Source organism: Echinococcus granulosus (assembly GCF_000524195.1).
Source record: "Echinococcus granulosus chromosome Unknown EG_S00040, whole genome shotgun sequence".
NCBI classification, from domain to species: domain Eukaryota; kingdom Metazoa; phylum Platyhelminthes; class Cestoda; order Cyclophyllidea; family Taeniidae; genus Echinococcus; species Echinococcus granulosus.
In genome coordinates, this window is record NW_020170420.1 from 338,714 (window position 1) to 363,275 (window position 24,562).

Below are 24,562 nucleotides of genomic sequence, written 5' to 3' on the forward strand. Positions count from 1 at the left end.
TTTGCGGAACACAAAAGTGGAGAGCAATTAACCACCACCCGAAACTGATTCTGGTGATAAACTGCTGCAGGATAGGATTGTATTAGGTGCATGAGGGACCTTCTCTTCTGATTACACGGAAAGATGATTGAAATCGCCGGAGATAAACGATAAAAGAAGAAAGAACTTTTATTATTGCTGAATGTGCATGATAAAACACATTATTTACAACTACTCAAACTGGGGTGGGTGAAGAGTCGTAGGAGGGAGCTAAACCAATACGTCCCACCCACGCGGATTAACAGATGGCAAAAAAGTCGCGGAGACTATCAATTTGGTAAGCATCTCCTCATGTCATGCCATTGAAACGGGTCAAGCATTCTGAATTGTTTGCTGGTGGACCGACTTGTGAAGGGAAGTCGCCCCATCCAAACAAACACACAAAACTGCTTACCTTCAATTAATTCGCCTACCAGCGCACAAACCTGAGGAATGTGTGTACGGATGTTTATTATGCACTTTTTTCCAAGAAACTCAAACAATTACGTCTAAGGTCCACTTACTCGGTGAGGTACAACTTGAAGAACAAGTGAAGCAATGGCATTCCATTGGCAAAGGACCACATACCGCCCTAGAGAGTAAGTAGGGAAGAAGGGGGCAAACGAGAGAGGGGACAGAAGAAGAAAGCTCCTCTATCGGCCCTCCCTATGCCCTCCATAATTTCCCAAGTGTTTATCACCTCTTTGCACCCCTCAATTGTATATAAAGCAGACAGAGGTGGCTGAAGTGATGGATTTTTAGTTCTTGCGGTAGGGCGTTAGATAAAAGAAAGAATTACAAGCCTGTGACTCATTGAGATTAGCCGGTACAATTTCTGTTTAATGTGGTTTTAATTAAAAACTTTTTATAAACTTATTTCGTTACTTTGGATAAAATGAACAGTCACAGTGGTCACCATCAAACCATATAGGAGGTGCTTTAGTTTGTAGGCGTGAAGTTTGCTACACGAGGTTATGCTTTGTGGTCACCTGGATCACCACTCCTGGCTCTTCCTTGGGAAGACGGCTTCTGTGGTATACGCCTACGAAGGGTGAAATTCCGAAATCATCTCTCCTCCCAAATTAATGGGTCGGTCTATCACGTAGTGGACAATCCAAATCGCATGACGGGTTTCATTGACGAGAGGTCGCGAGATAAGGAACAAAAAAAAAGCTTATTGTTATCTGCTAATGCATGTGGGCGGGACCTAATTGCTTAGCTTTCACCGCGACTTCGCCTCCCCACCCCTCCCCCTCCTTGGTGTGGGTGTAAACAAATTAATTCATCACTAAGGTTTTTTGTCTTTCATCATTCATCTCCACCTGTTTTGATTGGTAGCGATACATCCCCAGCGTGATATATCTGTCTTTAGCTTGAAGCAGCGATTCACCAGAACCAATTCAGCTTGGTATGACAGCTATCAAACGATTCCTAATGCGTGACGTGAGGAGATACCAACCCAATTGACAGCCTCCGCGACTTATTGCCATCTGCTAACCCGCGTGGGTGAGACGTATCGGTCTCCTACTCCCTCCTACGACTCTTCCTCTCCCAGTTAAGGTAGCTGTAAACAACGTGATTTATCATGCGGGTTCAGCAATAATGTAAGTTCTCTCTTCCTTTATTGTTTATCTTCGATTCTTTTAATCACCATATTGTATAGACGGGAGCAGACGACTCCCTAAACGTGATGCATCCCTATCCTTGATTAATTTATCTACAAAACCAGCTGTGGTGTTGGTGGTGTGTGGTTATGCTGCCACACCTTCCCTTCATGCTCCACAACGGGAGAGAATTGACGCTCGTCTAGGCAATAATTTATGTTAGTAGAGATTAGAGTAGGGCTCCGTGGAGGATGACTGACATTTTATAACCTACTCCCTATAACAAAGCATTACATCCGCTTAATGGGAAATTCCCATAAAAAACTTTCTTAGTCATGACCTTTCTTGACGCTAATTTTACCTTTATTTTTAAATTAACAAATGGGTTTTCGATTCCTCACCATTTATGATATCTCTTTTTCCTAGAGGCAATGCCTTTGTTTTGGCAAGAGGGGTAAACATTCTTCACCCAACAAACCCCACGGGAAAGTGAACCCATGTCAATTTGAAGATGTCATTTTTTCGTTCTTTGGCATTGCCTACATCAACCCTCCATGGCGTTGTTTAAGTGCACATAAAGAGGACGTTGCTTGAAGCTTTTATGTCATTCCTCATTTCTGATGAAGTACAGTCAAGTGTACTTTTACGGAGTTGTTCTCAGCTCTTTGGAATATTTTCTGTCCGCTAAACGGCTATTCAGGAGGAAAATTTTGTGAATGCAAGATTTACCCTGCAAAGTCAACAAGGGACGTCCACGCCTCTTCCGCCCCCACCCCCCTTCTAAGGTCGAGTCATGCATAGGGCGCTGCTATCCTTTGGCAGCGTTTTGACGTGGCTTCCGAACAATAAACCAAGGCTCGCTGACCGTTTGAGTTGGCTCCTTTTACGTCCCTCCTGAGACTGTTGCAAAGCGCGACAGTATGAGATTTTTTTGTTAATGTAAACCTAACGAGGGCCTGGAATCCACTCTCCGTGAAGAAAAACACCTCTGAAAGTGGTTTTTTCCGTCCATCAGAAAAACTACCTTTACCTACCACTTTCGAGTCAAACAAAAAGTTTCCCCAGTCGGAATTTTTCCGCTGAATTTTTTTCATTACAGTGAGTAGTTAGAAAGAGAAATAAAAATCACTGAACGAGGATGCTCTAGTTAGGAAGAGAGATAAATTCTCATTTCTAAAAGCGTATCATGAAAATCTGGTAACCATGGGGGGTGGGGAGATCTACTGTCGTGCCAAACACATCATTGCAACAGTTCGGTTATTATGACGTTGACATTGCGCTGTCACGGAACAGTATTCGCGCAGGCAATTTTATCCTCGTAGATTTTAAGAAGTATGTTGGCACTCTAGCTGGTGACAAACCTTGAGCCGGCCAGACTCACATTCATCTCGTAGCGCGCATCGAAGGCGGCCATGTCATTTATCCCATCGCAAGTTGGACTTTTGGTGGAACATATTTCCAGCGGAAGATAAGGAATTTTTATGTCAGAGTAAACTGCCTCGATCAATGCACACCCACGCAATCTCTATATTTTCCACCCATCTGCCAAACGCATCTCTCTTCCGCGCACATATCTCAACTCCCGTTTTGAGATGGGATAAGCGTTAAAAAAAATATTGGGAGAAGGTTTAAGTATTTCTCTCCCCCCCCTCACCCGCCCCACCGCCTCCAGCTTTCCCCGTGTGTCTAAGTGGAGTGAACTCTTTGAGAGACGTTTAAGCGAAACATTGAACTTAAAAAAAATTATCCATTTTTAGCTAATAATAGCGGTCATTTAAGGGTAGAGACGTTACAATTTAAAAAGTTCTGCTTTAAGTATATTTTAAGCTTCTTTGTGAGGCATTTGAAGGAGAAAGCTCGGTAAGCAGAATTATTTAAGGATTGCATTGTTAAGAGATCGGATTGTCCCTGAGACCCCAACAAAATTTCTCTGTCCATACTTTTGAGGGTCCTAAAGAGCTATAAAGTGGATCCAAATGGAAGGTGCTTATTGGACACTTCAATGCCACCTGGACTTATTGTGAGTGACCATAAACCCTCGATAATTGAATTTGTTTATGTAATCACTAAAGTATTAAGACTACAGAAGAAAATAAGAAGGAAATCGTAATGGTAAGTGGTTTGAAATATACACTGTTCGACAGCAGCTTTGTTATACTGTAACTTCCCGAGTCCTCCTTGAAGGTGATAGAAGGCCTTGAAGTACGGAGGCGACCCGGAGGCAATGCCGGCAAGCGGAGGCATAATCGCGGAGCCCTAAGTCCCCGCATAATCAGAAGGCAGGGTTAAACTAACAACCAATGCAGTGAAGGTTTTCAAATCAAAATGGGACTGCCAAATTTGTAAAGGAAATGAGGTATCCTTAAAGAGTGAGGATCGTGATTATTTTGTCTTTGTCGAGCCAAAATCTAAAATATCTTGGCATGGATACATCCGTTAGCGTGTTTCATCTTGTCATGGCTTCTGAAATGTAGCGCCTGGTTAATCAGCACGCCTCTCCTGCTTTGATGCTTCTTCCGATTCTGTAGCTACCTGATAAGTTGTCAGAACACTGCCTTCAAAGACAACTTTATTGCTTGAGGAATTTTGTCGTTAACTAGAAGAAAGTTGGATGTTCACCGGAATGCTGCAAGCATTGAAACCTAGCTTAGTTGGGACAGACGGGCATATAAGTGCCTGTGACACGTTGGTACCATTCAAACGTCATCACCATACAGTAACGGGCGTACAGTCTACCGCGGACACAAGTCGGGTTCGAGTAGTATTCGAAAGAAGGTGAATCTGCAGTCTTATGTTGTGTTTGCAACGTTTCAACGGTTTGCTTAACTCTACTGTCGGCTACGTGGGCAACTAGGCTTCCGCAGACTGTACTTTTGCTAAGTCGCATGGCCTTCGGGCCATGGCAGAAGCGTCAGATCTTCTGTAGGTCAGTAACATATCTTCTGTCACAGTTCTATGGTTTCCTACGACTTCAGAGAGGGCTCGGAGTGCTACAGCAGTAGCATCCACTCATGCCTATATACGGACAAATAGTGCCGGCTTTACTTGAACGTCCTTATGTGACCACTTAACCTTACAAAAAGGACATTTATGTTAAAGAAAACGCTTCCACACTATTGCAGCGAAGTGCGTCACCCCTAGGCATTGGCGGCATCAGCTGAAATTCTTGTGTGGTTAAAACAGGCGTAGAGGAGTAGACAGACTACTCCAAAATCCCAAAATGGCGTCTTCTACATCGAATTTGGTTCCTTTCCACCTCAAACAGGAGTAAGTAAGGTCAAATATTGGGGCTTCAGCACCATAAAAGAGTTCGAAGCTGTTACTTCCACCTTTGCCCACCGATTCCACCCCTGTTGCGTCGGGTGCTGCTTGACGGTTTTTTCTCTTTCGTTCTCTTACTATGTGCTGCTTGAATGATTTCACCTCTAGTGACGTGTTCCACAATTTTTTTTCCATATAAGGACATCAAACTATGTCCTCCATTAGTCTAGATAGCTCCATAACTAAAGGCACCATGCCCTACGAAAGATTTCTCCCAAAAGACCAGTTATGTCTTGCTTGAGAGGGTGTTTCCCTCAAAGCAGGCACTTTTGGAAGGCGGCGGTTGCGCTTTTAAATTTCTTTGCTGTCACTCAGTGGAAGGTGTCAGGGAGGGAGTGACGAGTTACCACGCAGAGAAGACGCCCCATTGCTGCGGCTTTCTCAGCTTCCCATGAAATGCCTCAAAGTCAATCATTTGTGAGTGGGTACTCTAGCGGGTCAAATCGGTTTCAATTTAAAGCAAATTTCCACTTTTTTAACATATTTTTATACCAAATAAACTACTTTTAAACCAATCAAAAATGGAGAATTCATTTTCACCCCTAAGTTGTCATAATTTCATCTTTATTCCAGGAAAAACTTTCGTAATCCACATAAGGACTTTTACACATTCGCGGTAGATGTCACATGCCGCGCGGACACCCTTAATCACGAGGGCTGGCGCCTGACAGTTCCTGCATTCACCGGGCGCGCAAAACTCAAACCCGCAGGGCCATCTACTAGTGATGGGAGTGGGAGGTTGAAACGGCTGATGCCTGGATGGCGTCAGGCCCCGAAGACGTCCGCATGTACGTCAGCACTGACCAATCCCACCCCCGGTTCTTAACATAGCAACCATTTCTATGATCACTTAGAGCGTGGAACGTCTGACCTTTGATGCCCAGTCAATGCAGCACCTACCCTGAAATCTCAGATTGATTTTTAGACGGTAATGTGAACACATTTGGCGATTTAACTCTTGACGGATGACGAGGTGAAACGTTCCACCCTCAAATGGTTGCCTTGATGACAAATATCTTCCCCTGTCGAAGCCGGGAAGAGCGCATCAATTCCAACTTCTCTTCTCCACTGAGGTGTGGACTACGGCGAGGGAAAAGAGGATCAAAAGTCGTGAGAGCCTAACGACTCTATGCGCAATTCAAATCTCATCTTTATTGTCAAGATAATCAAGAATCCACACGTACACACACACACACACACACGTGTTCACAGACAAACATGTAAAATTTGCAAATCCTGAGGGTGTTTAAGTGAAATAGAGGCTCATGTGCAGGAGCGTCATTATCACAGACGGAGCGAAAGGGAGAGAGAGAGTGAAATTGTAACCGCACAATCACCGAGAATTCGTCTTCAGCACCTCCTTCGACGGCCATTCCTCCAAGATATTGGAGGCGGGAACTAGAATCATGGGTCTTGCCTCCCCATTGACGTTGAAACTGGAGGAGGTGATACTTTGCAGTTTACCCTCCTTCTGCCGGCAGGGATCGTAGCGATCGAGGAACTGGTTGAGGGTTAGCCATCCGCCTCCTACACGCACCATCACGTGAGAGTGGAATCGGCGCAGATAGTAGATCCGCGATCCCATCTGGTAACGACCCTCGTCTAGACGAATCAGCCGGTTTCGGGCACAGCAAGTGCAGTGGGCTGTTTGCCTCCGAACCTAGGAGAGAGAAAAGATTGATGCCTATCGTCACGCGGGCCTCTCAGGTCTCCCACAATTTGACCACCTCTGTGTTCGAGGTCACGATTCACCCCTCCCTCGAAGCATGTTTAGACACGTTTTAACGAAAAGAAAAATTGGTATGTGGAATATGCTCGCCATGGAATACCATCCATCTCCGACGCCGCTGAAATAGGCAATATTCTCCCTATCTGCCAATTCAACGTATTGTCTACCCCCCAGCTCTGCAGTTGACCAGAATAGAAGAGCAAACACGCAGAGCGGTGGAGACGAGAGAAAAAAGGAGAGAAGAATATCAGGATATGTATATTTTTCCTTCAAATTCTTGCCAAATGGCTTCCATAGCGGCGATATGGAGTCCTGCGCACGCCATCCGTGCAGCTAGTGCCGCACAGCTCACCGGCTCTTTGACGATGCTCTCAGGCGTGTGGATGCTGACTTACTCACGGAACAGCAACGCCTTGGATTGGGCGATTTGCAACATTAGCCACACTCAAAGATGTCCACAATACGGGTGTGGAGGCAGGAGTAGCCAGTAAGACTGTCCCAACCAAGGAAGATGTTGCGTAAACAAGCGATTACGTGAAACAAGAAAGGCTGCCACTAAATTTAATTTGAGCTCCTTCTCAGGTGGACCAAGTCCTAGAATAAATTCGTCAACCGGGATGAAAGTTCCTAACTTATCAAGGAAACCACTTAATGTAGAACGACCTTCCATCAGCTGAACGAGGCATTGTCCAGTATGGCCTCGTCCAATCGGTAGGTTCTACAATAGAAGGCCTTGGATTGTGTTGCATCGCAAGACTAACTCTTTTCACCTCCCGATTCTTACGAAGAAGTTTCCCTTACAAAGCTTTGAGTTGGTAGGCGGTCCTCTGACGCAATTATTTGACCTTCAAAAAGTGAGAACCTACCTTCACAGCACAGCCACTCCCACATCCACTCACCCAAAACAGGCACAGTTGTCTGGTGTGCGTCTGAGACGTGTGAGAGCATAGTCTGGGAGAGGCAGCTCCATGTATTGTTGTTCAAGAGGCATGGAAATTCGGAAGTCTTTTTTTTTTTCACTTAAAGTTCAGTCAGTCAGTAAACAAGCTAAAAATGGCACTTCTTTATAACAGACATGAAAGAAGCCACCCGATCCCCACTCCCTCCCCCCGGCTGATGGCGGTGTAAACAAGCTGGTTCATCACGCGCACTACCTGATTTTTCTCAACAACAGGAACACGTGATTCTCCAGTCCCCATGATCGGGAGAAGAGAGGGCCTTCGAGAGCGTGATCCACCCACCTTTGAGCAATTCTTCGCCTAGACCAAGTTATTTATTCAAACCATGCAAAAAGGTAAGTTTTCCATGAAGATACGCTTGGATTGCATCAAGTTTTGGGAGAGAGCACAGTCGAGAAGTTGATCCATTTCCATGCTCTACAAGGCACGCAAACAATCACACGGACTTGACAAGTCCCTCCTACCAGTCAAAAGGAGTCATCGCAACGAACTACAACGAGACTGGGGCAGTCATAGGTGGCGAGAGCTCACCGAGATACCTGATCATCCTCGTTTCCTACTCATGGTGTGAGCAGACGGCCATCCAAATTGTGCCTCTGTACCGCACCTTCCAGTGAGATGAACCGATTAGAGTGCATTCGACAATAGGTATGGAAAATATTGAATTAGCACTGGGTTTTGGCAGGCCTCAAGGAAGAGGCACCACAGAACCAGCACCCGCCTGTGCTACTAGTTGACTGTACGCCTTGCCACCTGTCAGCGCCAAGACTATGGTAGGGGTTACGGAACTCCATCTTAAACCATTGGCTAGTGATGTACTAGGGCTTTGAGCTGTTTGCAATACAGTATTGGTGCAGTACCCTGGTTACAGCGAATCCTCGATGAGCCTGCATGATAGAAGGATGTTGAAGCTGATTCATCATTCAACAGATGAATGTTCTCATCCTTAAACCACTCCCACGAACGAGTACTCTGATTCAAAGTCGGGCAGCCAGGAGGACTGGTCACCTCAGCATCACCTGCTCTAAATTCCACAGAGCCAGGAGTAAGGTTCAACCTACCTTTGTGGTGCCCCCCTCTCAGCCCATTTGGAGTGGATGTAATTCGGCTGAGATCGCAGATGATCCGAGTGACCGAGGTAGTTCTACATCGAGCAAATCATCTGGGTGTATTGAAATGAAAACCTTCGATGCCACTGAGATTAGAGCATCCCCTTTGATAGGACAACGTCCACGAGACTCGTGCAAAAATACCAGCTGTTTTTCCATTCCTCAAAATGGCCTTCTTGAGCAGGAGAAAAGAAGCTAAAGAGCATTTGAAATTCACTGGGTGGTCATCGGGATTGACAAAGCTCAGTGCAGTATATCTGCGGTCTGAGAGAGAGCAGCCCACCCGTGGAATGGGGCAGGGTCTTACGCTTACTAGGGGAATTGCACTCTCTACCCAGTTTTGCCACCAGCATCCATGCGTACCGAAATTCCTCCTTAAAAACGAGGCACAGCCAGAAGGAATCGCAGAGCCACACGACGCCTTAAAGACCATTTTGACCACCGTTCCCACCGCTTTTAGGCTGAGATGGTGAAATAGAGTCACCTCAGGAGGATTATCTGGTCTCAATATCAACGGGGTTCTACAAGATCGCCTTGCAAAGTCGAGGGAGACGTTGTCATTTTGACGCCTACCACTGAGTGGTAGAGAAGGGAGAGGGAGAAAAGATGATGGAGCAAAAGGGAAAGGCAACTCCTTTTCATTTGTTACCATTACATCCCGTAAAGTCAATCCACTACGAGTAGGCGCACCAGCTGCACACATTAGTCTGCCATCAGCTAGAAGACTTTTCAAACCACTTATGCCAGAGGACTCAATTTGAAGGGCGTAAAATTGTCGCAATTTTCTGTCGCCATTCCTACGACAGAAAAAAAGAGCGCGCTTAAGAGTCATTTAACAGCCAGCGGGTCAACAAACAAAACTCCTCTGCCGCATCGGAGGGCTAACTTGACTGAGTGGGGGGTCGTCAACACCCGCAGATTCTTGAGGAGAGAGTGCATAAAGGCCACAGAGAAACAAAAACAGCGGCAGCATTAGTGTCGAGCGACTGGTTCACACGAGAGGGCGACTGCCTCCCTTTTCGAGGGAAGGAAGGAAGGAGGGAAATGGATTCGTGGTCGTTGTTTTGATGGTGATAGGGAAGAGGGATTAGGGAAAAGGGGCAGTGAGAAAGTAGTTAAGTGGGCTCAACTTTAGTGGGTATGCAGACATCTCCCACCTCAATGACAAAAGACAATAAGTGGATAAAGCGAGTCCTTGAGACGTCTGGAATTTAAAGAAGAGAAGAAATGTGCATTCGTTAGTTCGGTTGAAAGTGATGCGAATCGTCAAAATGAAGCCGTCACCTCAGACGTCCCATTGCGCCAAAATGGCACCAACGGCACTTGCACCATCGAACTGGTCAATTCAGCTTCCACCCGAGCGCTTCAAAAGTGATGAGCCGGTCGTTGTCTCCAACTCAACCACGATTTATTGTAACGGGCCATCATCAACTGGACAAGATCACATGTCACGCATTTGCGACATGCGGATTTGGCCATGCTGATAGTAAATTGGACAGGAGAGCCAGCCAAAGTATCAGCATTTCAGAGGTGACGAACAACCCCTCAGTTCCTTCTCCCCTCCCCCTCCCCTCCGTCGCCCAGACGGAATGGCAAAATCGGAACAAGGGGCATTCTCGCCGACCGAGACATCAACTGGGCATTTATCATCTCCAACCACGCCTGATGTAAACACACAATCCCCATTTCATGGCCTTGAGACAGCACCTAACTCCGACTGAAACAAATGGGGTTAAGAAAATCAAAGCACTAATTGTAGCGATCTTGGGGCAATTTCCAAGGTATTAACCAGAGTAAACGGTGCTGTAGGCGTCTCCACTCAAAGCACCGATAAGACTTTTAAAAGGGGAAAAGCACATTCATTCCACCTTATTGTACCGTCTGGAGAACTAACCCATTGTCAAAACAAGCCAACAAGCCGAACCAAAGTGGTTCCTTGTTGAACGCCAGGGATTAAAAATAATTTTTTTTTGCAGTATTAAACGCACATTAATTTCAAAAGTTCCGCTCGCGCGATTCTTCATGCTTACCAAATGTCCCGCCGCAGAGCAGATGTCGTGGCTCTCACCGAGGTTGCTAAATTGGGGCAACGGCGACGAGGACAGTTGTACTAAAGGCCAGATTTTGGCCACTTTCAGATCACCCCACACTGACGGCCTGGACTGTTTTTGACCAGGACGGAAAAGGAAGCGAAAAATGACATCTGGGTCATAAAATAGCCCCCGAGAGGACAATCCAGAGTCAATTTAGTCACATCAAGTTTTTAAACAGGTAAAAGCATTAAATACCAACGGCTTCGAGAGTGATCAAGATAATTTGGAACAGATTGCGAGTGCGACTTCAAGTAATTGTTTGTTTCAAAGTGATCTGTAAAAACAGATAAAATATGGGGAAAGGGACGTCACAAATATGTGACAATGTTCTAAGGGTGTTGGCGAGCCTCCGCTCAGTCAAGTTAGCGCTCGGATGCAACAGAGGAGTTTCGTTTGTCGACCTGCTGGCTGCTAACTCGCAGGAATAGCGACAGGAAATCTGTCAACTTTACCCCCCCAAAAGCAGATTCGTTAGCATGGGTGGTTGGAAAAGTCTCAAAGCTGATGGCAGAATGGTGGGTGTTGATGACGATCTGGAAGCAGCTGGTGTGTCTACCAGTAGTCGACTGACCTTACGAGATGCAATGGTAACAAATGGAAGGAAGTCGCCTTGACCTATTTGACCCATCATCTTTATCCCCTTCCTCCTTCTCTACCATTCGACAATGGCATGGGTCTGGAAGGAATGGGGTGGACAGAGGTCCGCCTAAGCGAATGACGACGCCTTGGGATAAGTGCCAGACCCCCCTTACCACTTCCAATTGGTGAACAATGAAAACCACTTCTTCCGATTGAAACTGGGCGCAGGACTGTCAAATATACTTCAAAGGCGCTTAGCGAAAGTAATGCCAACTCAATGACACCCAACCCGGATACTCAAATCCAACCAATTCAGGTGGCACCAGAAGAGGTACCTGTAAAGCCAAAGGATGCACGAAAAAAAAAAGAAACAAAAACCAGGAGGTGGTTATGAGCAAAATAAATCCCAATTCTGAACTATGAAAGGTCATTTTTGTCTCATAACAGGGGGCAACTCACCTCGGCCGCAACATCCGAGCACGAGGAGGAACGACTGGCAAAACCGGAGGAGAGTTTGGACGAGGAGGAGGCCGAATGCGGTAGTTGAGAATTCGTCCTCGTCTGGCCCACCTGATTCCGATCCGCCAGTGGGGTTCGCACCTGGCTGCAGGATCGCGGCTGCTGACCGGCTGAGGCTGCTTTATTAGCAGTGGCCGTGGATTTGGTCACACCCTGCGATTTCACTGGACGTCCTGAAAGGGAGGTTTTTGAAACAAGCAATTAACCAGACTTCACCACATCTGAAAAAGCGGTTCGGAAAGGTGAATGGAGCTGTATTTCACTATCTTGAAGGTCGACTAGCGGTAGACTGAAGAGGCCGCACAAACCTTGCCTGTCATCTGTCAAGTACCCCATTGTTAAGCTGGCCCGTGACGATGCACCGGTCAAAATAGGAGACTGGTCACTAATATTCAGCCTTCTTAGTGGATGTCTTTGCGACGCTTTTTCTAGAATTTTAAAACCAATGTCTGGACTAATAGACATACTATTAATGGCAATTTCTCGATCCATCTATTGCAAGTCTCCATAGAATTAGACCTCCACATGAGGCACCATCCTCCTGTGGCAGCAGGTCGATCAATCTAGACCCAGGTGGAATCCCCTCCATAGGGGCGATAAAAGATATCAAGCACATTCCGCTGAAACTTGTGGAAGAACTGGACGACCGTGTCACCAGCACGGAGGTGAAAAATACGTCTTGAATGTTAAAAAACGGCTCCTCCAAAACGCATACAAGCAGAGTGCTCAACAAAGCCAGTTGGATGGGCATTTGTTGACCTTCCAAAGAACAAGCTGGAAGGAAGGTTTAAAAAAATGCGGGTGCAAAATGCAGTTGAGTCATTGCAACCGGGCGACTTGAAAGCCTACGAGTGAATTTAAACGCCATTCCCAGGCCTGTCAACTTTCCGCATTCGCCAATTTTGCAAGAGCCAAATCACCAAAGGCGGCACAGCGGTCTCGTGATGAATGCCCAGCCCACCCAAAGAGCGAATCAGTTTTTGGGGTAAAATCGAATGAAACGCGACGCAGCGCCTCTTCCGTCTTGCTAATCAGGGAAGCATCAACTCGGCAGTCGAGCAATTTCGTTGAAATCACTTCAGCATATTCAATAGCGAATTGTGCCTGCCAACATCGTATTTCCTTTACCCTGGTAAAGCCCCGGTCTTAGAACGGAACGGTTGGGAGATGGCGTGTAGCTGCCTCTTAGTCCCCCCGTAAAGCGTTTGGAAGTCGCGTATCCCACGGTCGAACTGGTTAAAAGTAAGTCTCCTGTAAATTCTTACCGACAGCCAACAGCACGTTTTTTGCCATGCTGTCAAGCCTATCCCACCAATTTAAGTTATCACAAGTCGAGAAAAAGCCCCGTGGAGTAGCGCACCGCACGGAAAAGACGCGTTTAACATAAAATCGGTGGGAAAAATCCTATCTCCGCGGTAGAAGACGCGGAGATAAAAAGCAAAATAAATGATTTACACAGACGACAAATGGGAAAGAAATTGAGACCGACTAATTTGGCGGAATGTACAACTGAAAGGAAATGGATTACATTCTGTGCTGGCACAAATCTGTCGAGCTACGAGACGCTTCAAGTGGAGGTGGCACAATCAATCATGCCGTTCGGCCCAATTCGCCAGAATAAACGAATAAAGAACCCAAGGTTGTGGAGTCCCAAAACAATCGACTGACTAATGTTTTTTTACCAGCCCAAGAGCTAAAGAAAAAGATGTCTGGTCGTAGATAAGTTTTCCACCTCCATCCAGACGACAGAGAATGCACCGCGTCTACTTTGTCTTTGCTGATTTTGAAAATACCAAGTTGATGGCCCGACAACCTGCCCCCCGGCCTTCCCCTTCCCCTCATTGTCAGGAGACACGGAGAGTGAAGCAGCCACTCCGTCGTAATACTTGCCAGTCTGCGGTTGCTGCTAACATCGCAATTATTTGAAAGATAAATCACTTAAATGAGCTCTGATTAGAGCAAACAAATCGAGCACTTTTGTTATGCTCAAATCCGAAAACTAATAACACACGGCAGCATCAGAGGCAAAATTTGAAATAAAATGTAGAGTCAAGCTTAATTACAGTGTCTCCGATTCCCTAGTCGCTTAATTGTAGCGAAACAAATAAAAACAAAAATACGCACACAAACCTCTTTGAGTCGCGCCATCACGACCCTCCCTCGTGTTCCTTCGCTTAGCCTGAGATTTCTCTAGTTCTCGCAGATCTGCAGCTGATGTGGAACGCTTGACAATCTCAGCACGACTGTTGGTGCCGACGTTGACTCTCGGTAGGGTTGTCTTTTTAACGCCTCGAGGCTTCACTTTGGGTGTCGTCTGTGAGGCCTTGAGTGGTGGCAAGGTGGCTGTCCTAATAGATTTGTCCGCAGCATCACCGCTTTCGCCAACGTCAACGAGGACGGTTACTGTGGTTGCATTATTATTTGTGGACTTCTTGCCTGCAGACACGCCTCGCGTCGATTTGTTCGCCTTCGCCTGGCAGGATGCGTCAACTGACGAAAAATGTGCTACTTAAGAATTTATAAGTAGGTATAGCAACACAACGAGTGCGAAAAGTTAGCTTCTATTTCGTGCAATAAAAGTAGCTTTGAAAATAAGCCATCGAATATCTTTACTTTGAAGAAAGTTTATTAACAAAAAGAGGCAAAACTCACTTGCATCTGATATTAATGTGGTGTTGGTGACAGTGGTAGAAGTGCCATCTGAGCTCACTCGTTCCACCAGAGTGGAAGAATCTGTTTGTCCTGCTTCCAACGACTTGTCCTCTCTTTCTTCCTCGTCTACACCAGTTGAAACATCCACCAAGACCTCCGCTGCAGTTGTGCCAACCGTGTTTGTAGAGCAGTACCGAATCACCGGCTCCGTGGTAGTCGAAGAGATGCTGGAATCGTAGAAGTCGTTTTCATACGACGGGGAGGAGAGAGAGGCGGAAGCAAAGCCGGGCGAGTGAGGAGGGCTACTGACAACTGAAGTCATGCTGAGTTTCCTCTCGAGCACATGAGAAGCGTAGACGCTGGCATCCACTTTGGTGTGCTCCCCCGCCATGGTTCCCACTGAGGATGACTCTGCCTCCGCTGCAGCAGCTTCCAGAGCTTCGATCTCGCGCTCCATGCGCACCAATTCAGGCAATTCTGCCAGTCCAAACCGACTGGCTAGACGAGCTAGATCCATCAGGGTGAGAAGGACATTCTTCTCCTCGGTTCGGTTTACTAAAAGCATGGATGGAAAAGTTCCACATTTAGTAAGCCTTGTTCACCTCTCCTCAGGGGCAATTAAAAGCGTCTCCTGACTAATCGCCCAACAATCATGTCTAGGACCTAGTAAATCAGCTCTGCCTTTGTTCCATTTACACTCACAACGCTTCTTAAACAAAAAACACATTCATGTGGGTGGTATTTGAAACCGAAAGCCAGAAATACGATTTAGGCTTTGCAAGACATCGATGGACAAGACGCTCAGATGTTGCATAATCGCAAGTCGAACATTTCAAAAGGGGTGGATGGCTTGAGAAATCCCCTTCCAATAGAAGCCCTTAGTCCCTAAAAAGGAAGCTACAATCAAGAGCTGGAGGATGAACTAAAAGTTAAGGCGATGGATCCATCTGCCGCAAATAAAGTTTAACCCTTCATTTCAAACCGATCGGAATTTATGTGAATGAAATTTGCACCTGTTGAACCTCCAGCCACTCGGATAAAACGAGATCTTGCAAACTACGCCAAAATTTGAGCACAGAAGCCTCTTGCCGTGGTTCAAACAACATTTCATTCTGGCGGTGGGGAGGTACAGAGCTAGATAGCTTGACAATTCCATTCCATCGTGGCTGAAATTATCTTTTCTTAGGGATGGTCGAGGCGTAAATCGGAACTCAAGGGTGTCAGAGATTAGCGGTTTGACGGGACTGTTGAAAGTGGTTTAAACACCACTGTCTATCATTATTGTTAGCATTGTCATTGACCTCAAACAAATACCATCCGTATTGAGTGGCAATAGGTTTAACTGAGTTAGGGGTCGGGAATGAAAAAAAACATTTGAGCGATAAATTTTGGAGCTACCAATTGACTGTGACCTTGAAGAAGGGAACTCGAAGCGTGATTGGTTCACTCCAGACACCATTGGTTGGAGGATGTACCGATTCAGGACTGGGGGTTATTTGCCACTAAACCTGACTGTGTGGGTGAAATATGGACCACAAAAAGATCAAAAGATTAGGGCAATGGACTCATACCGAAGGGGGGGAGGGAGAGCACCTAACAGTACTTTACTCTGTTATGAACCAGCGTAAAAGAAGGACACTCGACTTTCACTGCAAAGAGGTAGAAATGGCTACCTAATTGATGCACACCAAATCAATCAACAGTAGCAAAAATTGACTACGCGGAGGAAATGAGGCATAAGAATTGAAGCGTGCAGGGTGGCGGCTGGCTTGTCATCAGTGATGCAACTTCCTGCTCCGTCACCAGGAGAGCTAAAAAAAGACACTACCCCCTGCACCGCAAGGAGGATTAGCGCTACCCACGGTCAAAACATCTCCACCATCATCACCAGAATCGTGTCCAACATCCGCCATATTTTAGGCCTTGGGTGACAGCAGGTGGAGTAATTGAGTAGGAAGGGGACACAGAAATGTGGAATTTGGACTAACGCCGCCCTTCCCATTTGGCATCTTAGTAGGACGCGTATGAAAGACATTCAGCCGATGTTGTAGAACTTTTGCAGGTCCAAGTGAAAAAAAAGCCAGTGGAGACTAATGTGGTGGGCCTTGCGTTGCAAGACATATAGCCCCTTCTCCTTGTGAGTTCGTTAGCCCTGCCTGTTTCTCAAAAAGCATTTCTTGCACACCCTTCAGTTGTAACGCGTCGTATCGAGTAGACAGGTCTCAGACGTGATTGTTCACCAGTCAAGTGAATAATGGCGTCTGGAGTACACCACACATACACTCAAAAAGAGACCAAACAAGTGTAGTCAACTTGGGCTCAAGTGGTGCCTTGGAAGTGTGACGTGGGCACTGAGTGGATAATTTGGAACCACAGAAGGCATTTCCCATCACATAGAAGTCAGTCAGTCAAATACTGCTTCCACCCGGTGTATTATCGTAAACTGTGTGAAGTTAAAAAAATGACAAATCCTCAGTCCTGAAAGCCTCCTGTTTGTCATTTGTTTGTGCATGTGCGTGGAATTCATTCAGCCAGCTTTCACAACGACTCTACTTCCCCACTTGATGCGGATGGAAAGGAATCGCCCCATCACTCGTGTCAAACATCATTGAGAGTTGGCCTTAACACCCAAATTCCCACCTATTTCACCTAAAGATAACACGTCCTAACAAACACATTTAAAGGTCACTGCGCCTTCTCCAAATCCTGCACCACAAAGTTGCCGAGGCGTTTCTACACCTTCAGCCTCGAGGTGACCTAGGCTCGATCGGTAGATGGATTTGAGCCACATTCATAGGGTTCAACGCCGCGTTCTTTATGCAGGAGGAGTTCAAAAATGCGAGGTAAGTAGTACAGAGGGATGAAGGTGCTAAGTTCCCAGATGCTTACCGAGGAGACATTGCAGTGATCTACAAAGGTCCCCTGGTGGAGATGAGGATGATGGAGGAAAAGGCTAACGCAATCAGACAATTCGCCTCCATTTATGCTATCGACGAAGGTATAACCTACTTAAACTTTACATTGAGGCAATCTGACACACAAAAGGGTACGTACTTTATCAGGTACCGGCACAACTGACTCCTTTTTTATTTTCACTTTTTTTGTCTAAAAATTGCCCCCATTACATAAAGGTCAAGCTCACTCAACTGGTACCAAGTGCAGATAAGGCGAAAAAATATAATCAAGTGTTAAGGCCGAGACCGTGGCAATGGTTACCAGGGCGTAACGCAACAACCAGTCATCGATGACATAACATCCTACCTCACTCCCTATCTGTCCTTGAGAATATTAAAAACAGACTCACTTTTACCTCCTCTGGGGGCGTAGTGGAGTGAATGCCGGGAATGTATTACTCACCCTGAGTAAAAGAGTTCAGTGATTGTGCTTACACAACCCGAGACACGATAAATCCTCGATGTCTGGAGGGAAATTCAGACCCAGTGAGGTGATTTCGCCCTCCTTGGCAAAGAAATGTCAAAAATAGGCGTTTGTTCGACCAAAAAGAAGGCGCTACTGATGGGCGAAATAAGTAGTACAAGTCAATTTCGATGGTGTTCAATCCAAGGCCATAAATTCATCCGCCTTCAGTTTTAGAACACAAAGCTAATGGCACCGCAAAGAGTTGTAACGAAGGGAAAGACGTAAAGCAATCAATCCTCAATTTTCAGTGGTTTCTCCTGAGTGGGTTGGCTTTTACGACGAGACTGCGACGATAAGACGGATCTTGTGATTAGTGACCCATTGTGACTCCAACAGTGACAGTTTCACCACCTGTGGTAACATCACCACAGTAATGAACTACTCTCCTCGTGCCATAAAACGGCGCAAACAATCGCGACATTAAAATTGTGCAAAACTTCCAGCTACAGGGTGAAGAAAGACGCATGACGTTGAAGTTAATCATTGTGGAAGTCAGTCAACCGCGGAAACTGGCTACTTGAGAGGTGCGAGGAGATTGGTCCTTCAGAGAGGCACAGAAGAAGAACCGCTCTTTTTTTCGCTTTGAGGTTAAGGGAGAATACCAGTGATGAGTGATGTGAAGTGCTGTCAGCTTCAATCAAATTCCAGGGGTACATTCGCACAAGGAATACTGCTAGATGCCAATGAAAGTTTTACTGGAGACAAAAAAAGGGGATCGTAAAGGGAATGCCTTCACAGAGCAGAGTGTCTAGTCAAATTAAGAAGCCATGATGCGGCTAGTGGCAGCGCATCAGACAGAAGGGAAAAGTGATGCAGATGACTTGACCTTCTAATCCAATTTCATGACCCTGAGAAGTTTGCAATAGCCCCAGTCAGGCGGAAAAGTTTCTAGACATTTGGAGTAAACAGTTTCCACTACAGTTTGATCGCAAAAAAAAGCCAATTGGAAAGCAGTTTTGCTGACTAAATGAGGGAGCATTTGAGACCCCAACAAATGCCGCTGCGGATAAATGATGAGTTGTTAAGTCAGAGAAACAAATCACACAGGGACAAATTGAAATTTCACGACCTCATCACCTTCCGAAAGGGGATGATTTCTAGCTCGGAGTACACAAAACCCCACCGCGCTAAGTGTTTGTAAGTGTTTCAATGAGGCTTCAGCTAGACCGAGCACACAAGCGCAAAGTTCATCACTTGAAAACACACTCGCCATCATGAAGTATCTACATTAAATGAGAGGAATAAGCGGAGCGTAAGTTGGGTGTGGCAATTGCTATTCGGAGTCAAGAGATCAGTTGATGTGAATAACACCAATGGCTTCGGGGTTTGCAGCCGGGCATACACCAGCTAAGCAACTGAAAATTCAGTGCGGAACTCGGAAGACCTATGACTACAACCTTCCAAATCGAAACGTTGCAAAGGGACAATATATACTGCAAATGATTGAGTCGACGAAGGCTCACCTCGGAATGACTACAACGTCATCTTGCGGCGGCCAATTTACAATTCCGAGTTTAACACAATAGTTAGCGATGGAGCGAAATCACGTTTCAATGAATCCAAAACAAGCTCAATGCACCTTCGAAAAGCCTGACGCACCAAATTCGCTCAAAGCGGATTCCTCGTCGATACGACCCGTTTTGGTGAAGTCGTGATATTTAGAAATTCCGTAAATAGGCAGCATTCGCCCTCTGACGCGATTTCACAATTGACAATGATCACGGGAAGTGTAGCGGGAAATGCCCAGCAGCTCAACTGATAGGAAGGTACACCAGCTCATCGGGCACCGCAACTTGTACTTTCAGCTTATTGCATGGCCTTCCACCCCCCTGTACACTGGCAATAAACCATACTTTCGCATTGGTATGCCTTACCACGACTTTATCAAAGCCTCAAGGCACTAAAGCCGAGCTAAGTAGCTAATAATTATCACTTCAAACACACACATTAGCCTATGAAGGTTTACTCATAGACCATCATGCCAAGAGCAATCGGTTTGTGAGGCATCAAAAAGCAAATTAAGCGTCTTGCCGATTTGTGTTTCAAAGAAACTTAGCACTACTTCAAATTCGATGCAAAAGAAGACTAAATTGGTGGAAATTTTTAACAAAGATGATGATCACGAACCCAAGCCCCACTGTATGCGTGAATAGAAGAGAAAATCGGATCCCATGCCGTTGGATGATGATTACACCTGGTGGAGAATATGATCGCACAAACAGAACATCATCCAGTCATCATCATCACCAACTCTCCCTTGCTAACAGACGAAACTCACAACAGCTATCGCCAGATGCCAACCTCATTCCTTGTTATTAACGTCACACCACTCGACTCTCTTTGTGGAGGCGGGCGCAAGGGCAAGCACAGTGACGACACCCCCAAAAAGAGGCGGAAATTGCGTAGCACGGGAAATTAAGTGAAGAAATGAGATGTAGAATAGGGAGGACATGCGTAATGTCTAAGAGCGTGTGTAGCAAGGCGGTGGGCAAAAGGGAGCTCAGTCAGCCAGACAGGTCGGCAGCGTACAGCCGGAACGAATGAACGGGCGAACGACCCGATCTAGTGTTAAAGTGGGCTGAGGTCAGTTGCTGCGCTGACCTGTGATTGAACGCTGCCATAAAAATAACACTCCACCTTACTATACACCTCCCGTCGCTTGTCATACAAAACCCAACTAGCCTTCCTTCTAGGCCTTACTGTTTGCTTAATAAAGCACTCTCCAAGTGAGACAGCTTCACGCACAGAAATAACCATGAAGCGAGCTGCAACACCTCGCAAATGCCAACGGAAACAAAGAATCATCAGAAAAGTCGACTACAGATTACTCTTGAAGCAGCCGGGTGCAGGGAGAAGGCGAAACAAGTCACAATAAACGCGGGGTGCGTAACAACTGCGCACTTCTTGTAGACTCGTGGGCAAAAAGAAACGATTAGGAGGACCTACCTGCTGGCTGCTCGAAATGAAGACACCATTCACACGGCACTTATACTCAGATATGGAATTACAGCAGGATTAGCCTACGCTTGGAAATCTAGGCATAAGCTATTAGAGGTGAATGGGTGATGTTACGGCAAATGAACTCAAGCATTGAAATAAGAGTATCTTGAAGCGTCGGTGAACCCACTGTAAAAAAAGAATAATCCTTGCTTTATGGAGGCTGCTGCTAATGCAAAAACAGAGTAGAAGGGGGAGGGCGGATGTGGATAGCCGAATCTGAAAGGGCTCACAGCCAAAAAGTTGTGGAAAGTGTACCAATTTTCCAACCACTTCAATCTCAAGTTCGGCTTAATGAACAGCGGTGGAACACTACTGTCTTCGCACGAGCCGGAACTGCCCATACAAGAACACAGTGGTATAATGCTGTGGGGATAGTGGATCATTGACCAGCTCTTGAACTCATTTCCCCCATAAATTCACCCTCAACACAGCCCACTGTGGACGGTTGAAGGGCTGCTGGTAAATGCCTCAACTGTCGGTCCCACGCAATGGACAGCAATCGAATGAGACGAGTTTAGAATGAATCAAAATCGAGAAGAACTGTTTATACGATTGATGTGCTTTAAAGGCTGCCTAAAAGCACTGAAAATGAGGAACCAGAAATGAACATAAAACGTATCTTCGCGAGGCAAATTTGCACCACACAGTTTTTCAAATGAAGAGCAAATCCTATCTAACAAATGAGGGCTCAAGTTGGGGAGAACTAAGGATAGGAATAAACCTTCAAATTAATACATTTTAACTCACCCAGTCCAGTGGTCTCAAATAGGACCGTCTCAGATATACCCAGAGCATGACACCACTCCAGAAATGCCGAGATATTTCCCCTAGCCGCCCAGTGGTTCCGCAGTCTTACTCCCAAATCATTGACAGCAGGAGCAGAATCACAGAAGGGGTTTCCGAGAGGGGTGGGAGCGAAATCCCCAGTTGCCACATCGGACTGGGAGAGGCGCGACTCTGCTGCGTGTTTCAAGGGCTGCGAAAAGACCGGTAGGTTCTCAGCTGTCAGTTGGCCTAGAGCGTTACTAGGCCCTGTGCCTCGCAGACTGGCGTAGAGTTTGTGCTCTCTCGAGGTGACCTTGACCCCGCGAGTGCGTGGCAGATTGGCAGCTAGGACCTGTATTGAAAAGAAGAATAAGAGAAATGAGGTGGAGAGATTAGGCGATGTAAAGAATCGTTGTAGCAGTCTCTCTCTCTCTCTCTCTCAACCTTGAAGTGAAGTTTGTGAGCCAGACGAGCAAGCCAGACACCAGACTTGAGGCGTTCTAGCAGATCGCAGGGGTTATCAAGGGGTGCAACATGGGCCTCGCTGAAAACGTAGCGTTGTAGCCAGTCACAGATGTCCTCGCGAATTACACACATTGATTCGTCCAAGACCTAAACAGGAGGCAATGCCACTTGAATGGGTTTAAGGGGTGTGGAAAACGATGTGAAAACTGCGCATGCAGATACCTCGAGGTCAAAAGAAAACGAAGATGCGTTAGTTCAACCTCATAGTGTCATTTAAGAGAGTGAGCAATGAGACCCGCGATTTACGCGTTGAGTCGGTGCGCCATGTCAGTGTCACGTGTACCACTGACCTCCAGTGGCTAGGCTCTTTACTTCGCGCCTTTGAATAACACCGTGGTCTACGAGTTTCAAGTAGGATAGAAAATCAACATGACATGGCCTGAATCCATCACATTTCCAATGCACTAGAAATGGAATAGCTAAGGTGATTTGATGATTACGTCGCCTTTCCAACATTGGAGTCAACTAGCCCGCTGGGATGGTTATCGACAGGCATGGCTCACAATTTGAGGGACTCATTAATGGCTACGCTTTGATTGACATGAACAAAAGCCGCTAGAAATACCCACGCAGCCGTTTTACAATCTAGCAGTAGGGAAGTCTTACTCAATCTGTCTTCTCAATCCTTCAGGTAAATACATACCGGTAAAATATCTAAGTCATAATTTTTTGTTTAAATGACTTTACAGAAAACACATTCAACTGATGGATTCAGAAGCAAGCTATCTAGAGGTTGAAGATTTAGCAACCACTGAAACTGCGCAAAGTAACACAGTTTGGAATTTAGAAGGCCCCAGTTATGGGTCGCCTCTAACAAACGACCCCACCAGTTCTCCCGATCTGAAGTACACTTGGAGTGCTGGTGAGATAACTCTCGATAAGCGTGTTCACAATGTCACGGACCCGATTGCGTCAACTATTAGAAAAGTTATGGCCAACATAAGTGAAGACCATGTGAAAAGTCCTGTCAAAGGAGATGGCGGCCTTATTGACTCGGTTGTCGTCTCCCGAGCTCCGACATGGACCGAAGTACACACCTTTAGATTCAAGACGCCCTCCACAAAAAGTTGCAGAAGAGAAAAAATAGGAGCAAGGAAGAGTAAGGAGCTCAAAACCCACGCACCCCCACAGGGCAAGTCACACCGAGCATGCTTAGGCAACATGCGTGGGTGGAAGAGTACGGAATTTCACACCCTACAAGATTATACAAACAGGCACCTCAGCACACGCGACTCCGAATAGCTGTGGCATTCACTGCATTAGTAACACTGAGACATGCCACGTCTCAATCCCAACAATGCAAATCAGGGAGGGGGGAGGAAGAGTGATGGCCATTCCTCTCCTCCAATTCAGACATTTGATCACACAATTTGTACGCTGGATCAACGAGATTGAAATGTCGGATGGAGATTTGTGTGTGTTGTAAAGCCCTAAGAAAATCACAAGTTCATTAAATGATTGACACTTTATTTTACGGCTAATGTGACGCCTTTGATGACGCACCACTACTACTACTACTTCAAACACACACTTCATCACCTTGCAGAGGTTTCTAGCATTTTTATTACTGGATCACTACTTTAGACAGTTCCTCAAGTGGTTTTGCTGTGAAGGCATAACTCAATGAGCAGAGTGCTTGACTGGTGACAGTCTCCTTCTAACAGGACCAAGATTAGTCATGTAGACGACCCGAGCCGAGGTACACATCAAGAAGAAGGCAGATAGGCTAGGAATCTGCATGGATGCGGGTTAGTCCTTGGTCCTATTAAGTGACCAATTTAATCGTCAAATGTCCTCTTTGGAAATTCTCAGGTCATGTTGCGGTCAATGTGGAGGCAAAAAATAATTGCCAATTTACTTACTGATTCACAACTCTGGGTGATTTATAATAAAAGTTTGGTTTGTTCAACAGTAGTTGTAATGAGACCATCGCAAATATCTGGAACGCTACTTTTGCCTTGTGATGATTATCTCAAGTCGGAAATTCCCGTCGATGAAGTAGTGGTGGATGGACAACTAGCAGTTTCAATGAATTAAGTAGTTGCTTGGGCATAGTTACATTCAAAGAGCCATTTTCAATCCTGACAAGTAGAATGCTGCGCGGTGGCAGAGACCGAGACAATGGTACAATGAGAAAGACCTTCACCAACAGGGATCAATGGAATACCGCTGGGAATCTGACAAAACTGCCAAACCAAACGGTGTATCAGCTATTAAATTTGGTCTCCCCTCGAAACCTTGGTGACAAAACCCTTGCAGCATTTCATGT

At 46.0% G+C, this 24,562-nt stretch overlaps 2 protein-coding genes across 2 annotated transcripts in view; one reads left to right on the top strand and one right to left on the bottom strand. All coding sequences in view use genetic code 11, as the record gives it.

Annotated features, from left to right (window-relative positions):
• Window positions 1-4,842: 4,842 nt before the first annotated feature.
• On the top strand, window positions 4,843-5,769 carry EGR_05460 (hypothetical protein; the record flags this gene model as incomplete). Its single annotated transcript, XM_024494709.1, has 2 exons — window positions 4,843-4,889; window positions 5,517-5,769. The coding sequence occupies 2 exons, from the start codon at window positions 4,843-4,845 to the stop codon at window positions 5,767-5,769; spliced, it is 300 nt and encodes a 99-aa protein (XP_024350894.1).
• A 163-nt stretch (window positions 5,770-5,932) lies between these two features.
• Window positions 5,933-24,562, bottom strand: part of EGR_05461 (GAS2-like protein 3) — a gene marked incomplete at both ends in the record, with an annotated part of 20,758 nt that continues 2,128 nt past the window's right edge. The window contains 8 exons of the mRNA XM_024494710.1: window positions 5,933-6,023; window positions 6,281-6,603; window positions 10,771-10,902; window positions 11,872-12,104; window positions 14,062-14,421; window positions 14,584-15,138; window positions 21,751-22,120; window positions 22,213-22,380. Coding sequence (XP_024350895.1) covers window positions 5,933-6,023; window positions 6,281-6,603; window positions 10,771-10,902; window positions 11,872-12,104; window positions 14,062-14,421; window positions 14,584-15,138; window positions 21,751-22,120; window positions 22,213-22,380 — 2,232 coding nt within the window. The remainder of the gene's footprint in view (window positions 6,024-6,280; window positions 6,604-10,770; window positions 10,903-11,871; window positions 12,105-14,061; window positions 14,422-14,583; window positions 15,139-21,750; window positions 22,121-22,212; window positions 22,381-24,562) is intronic.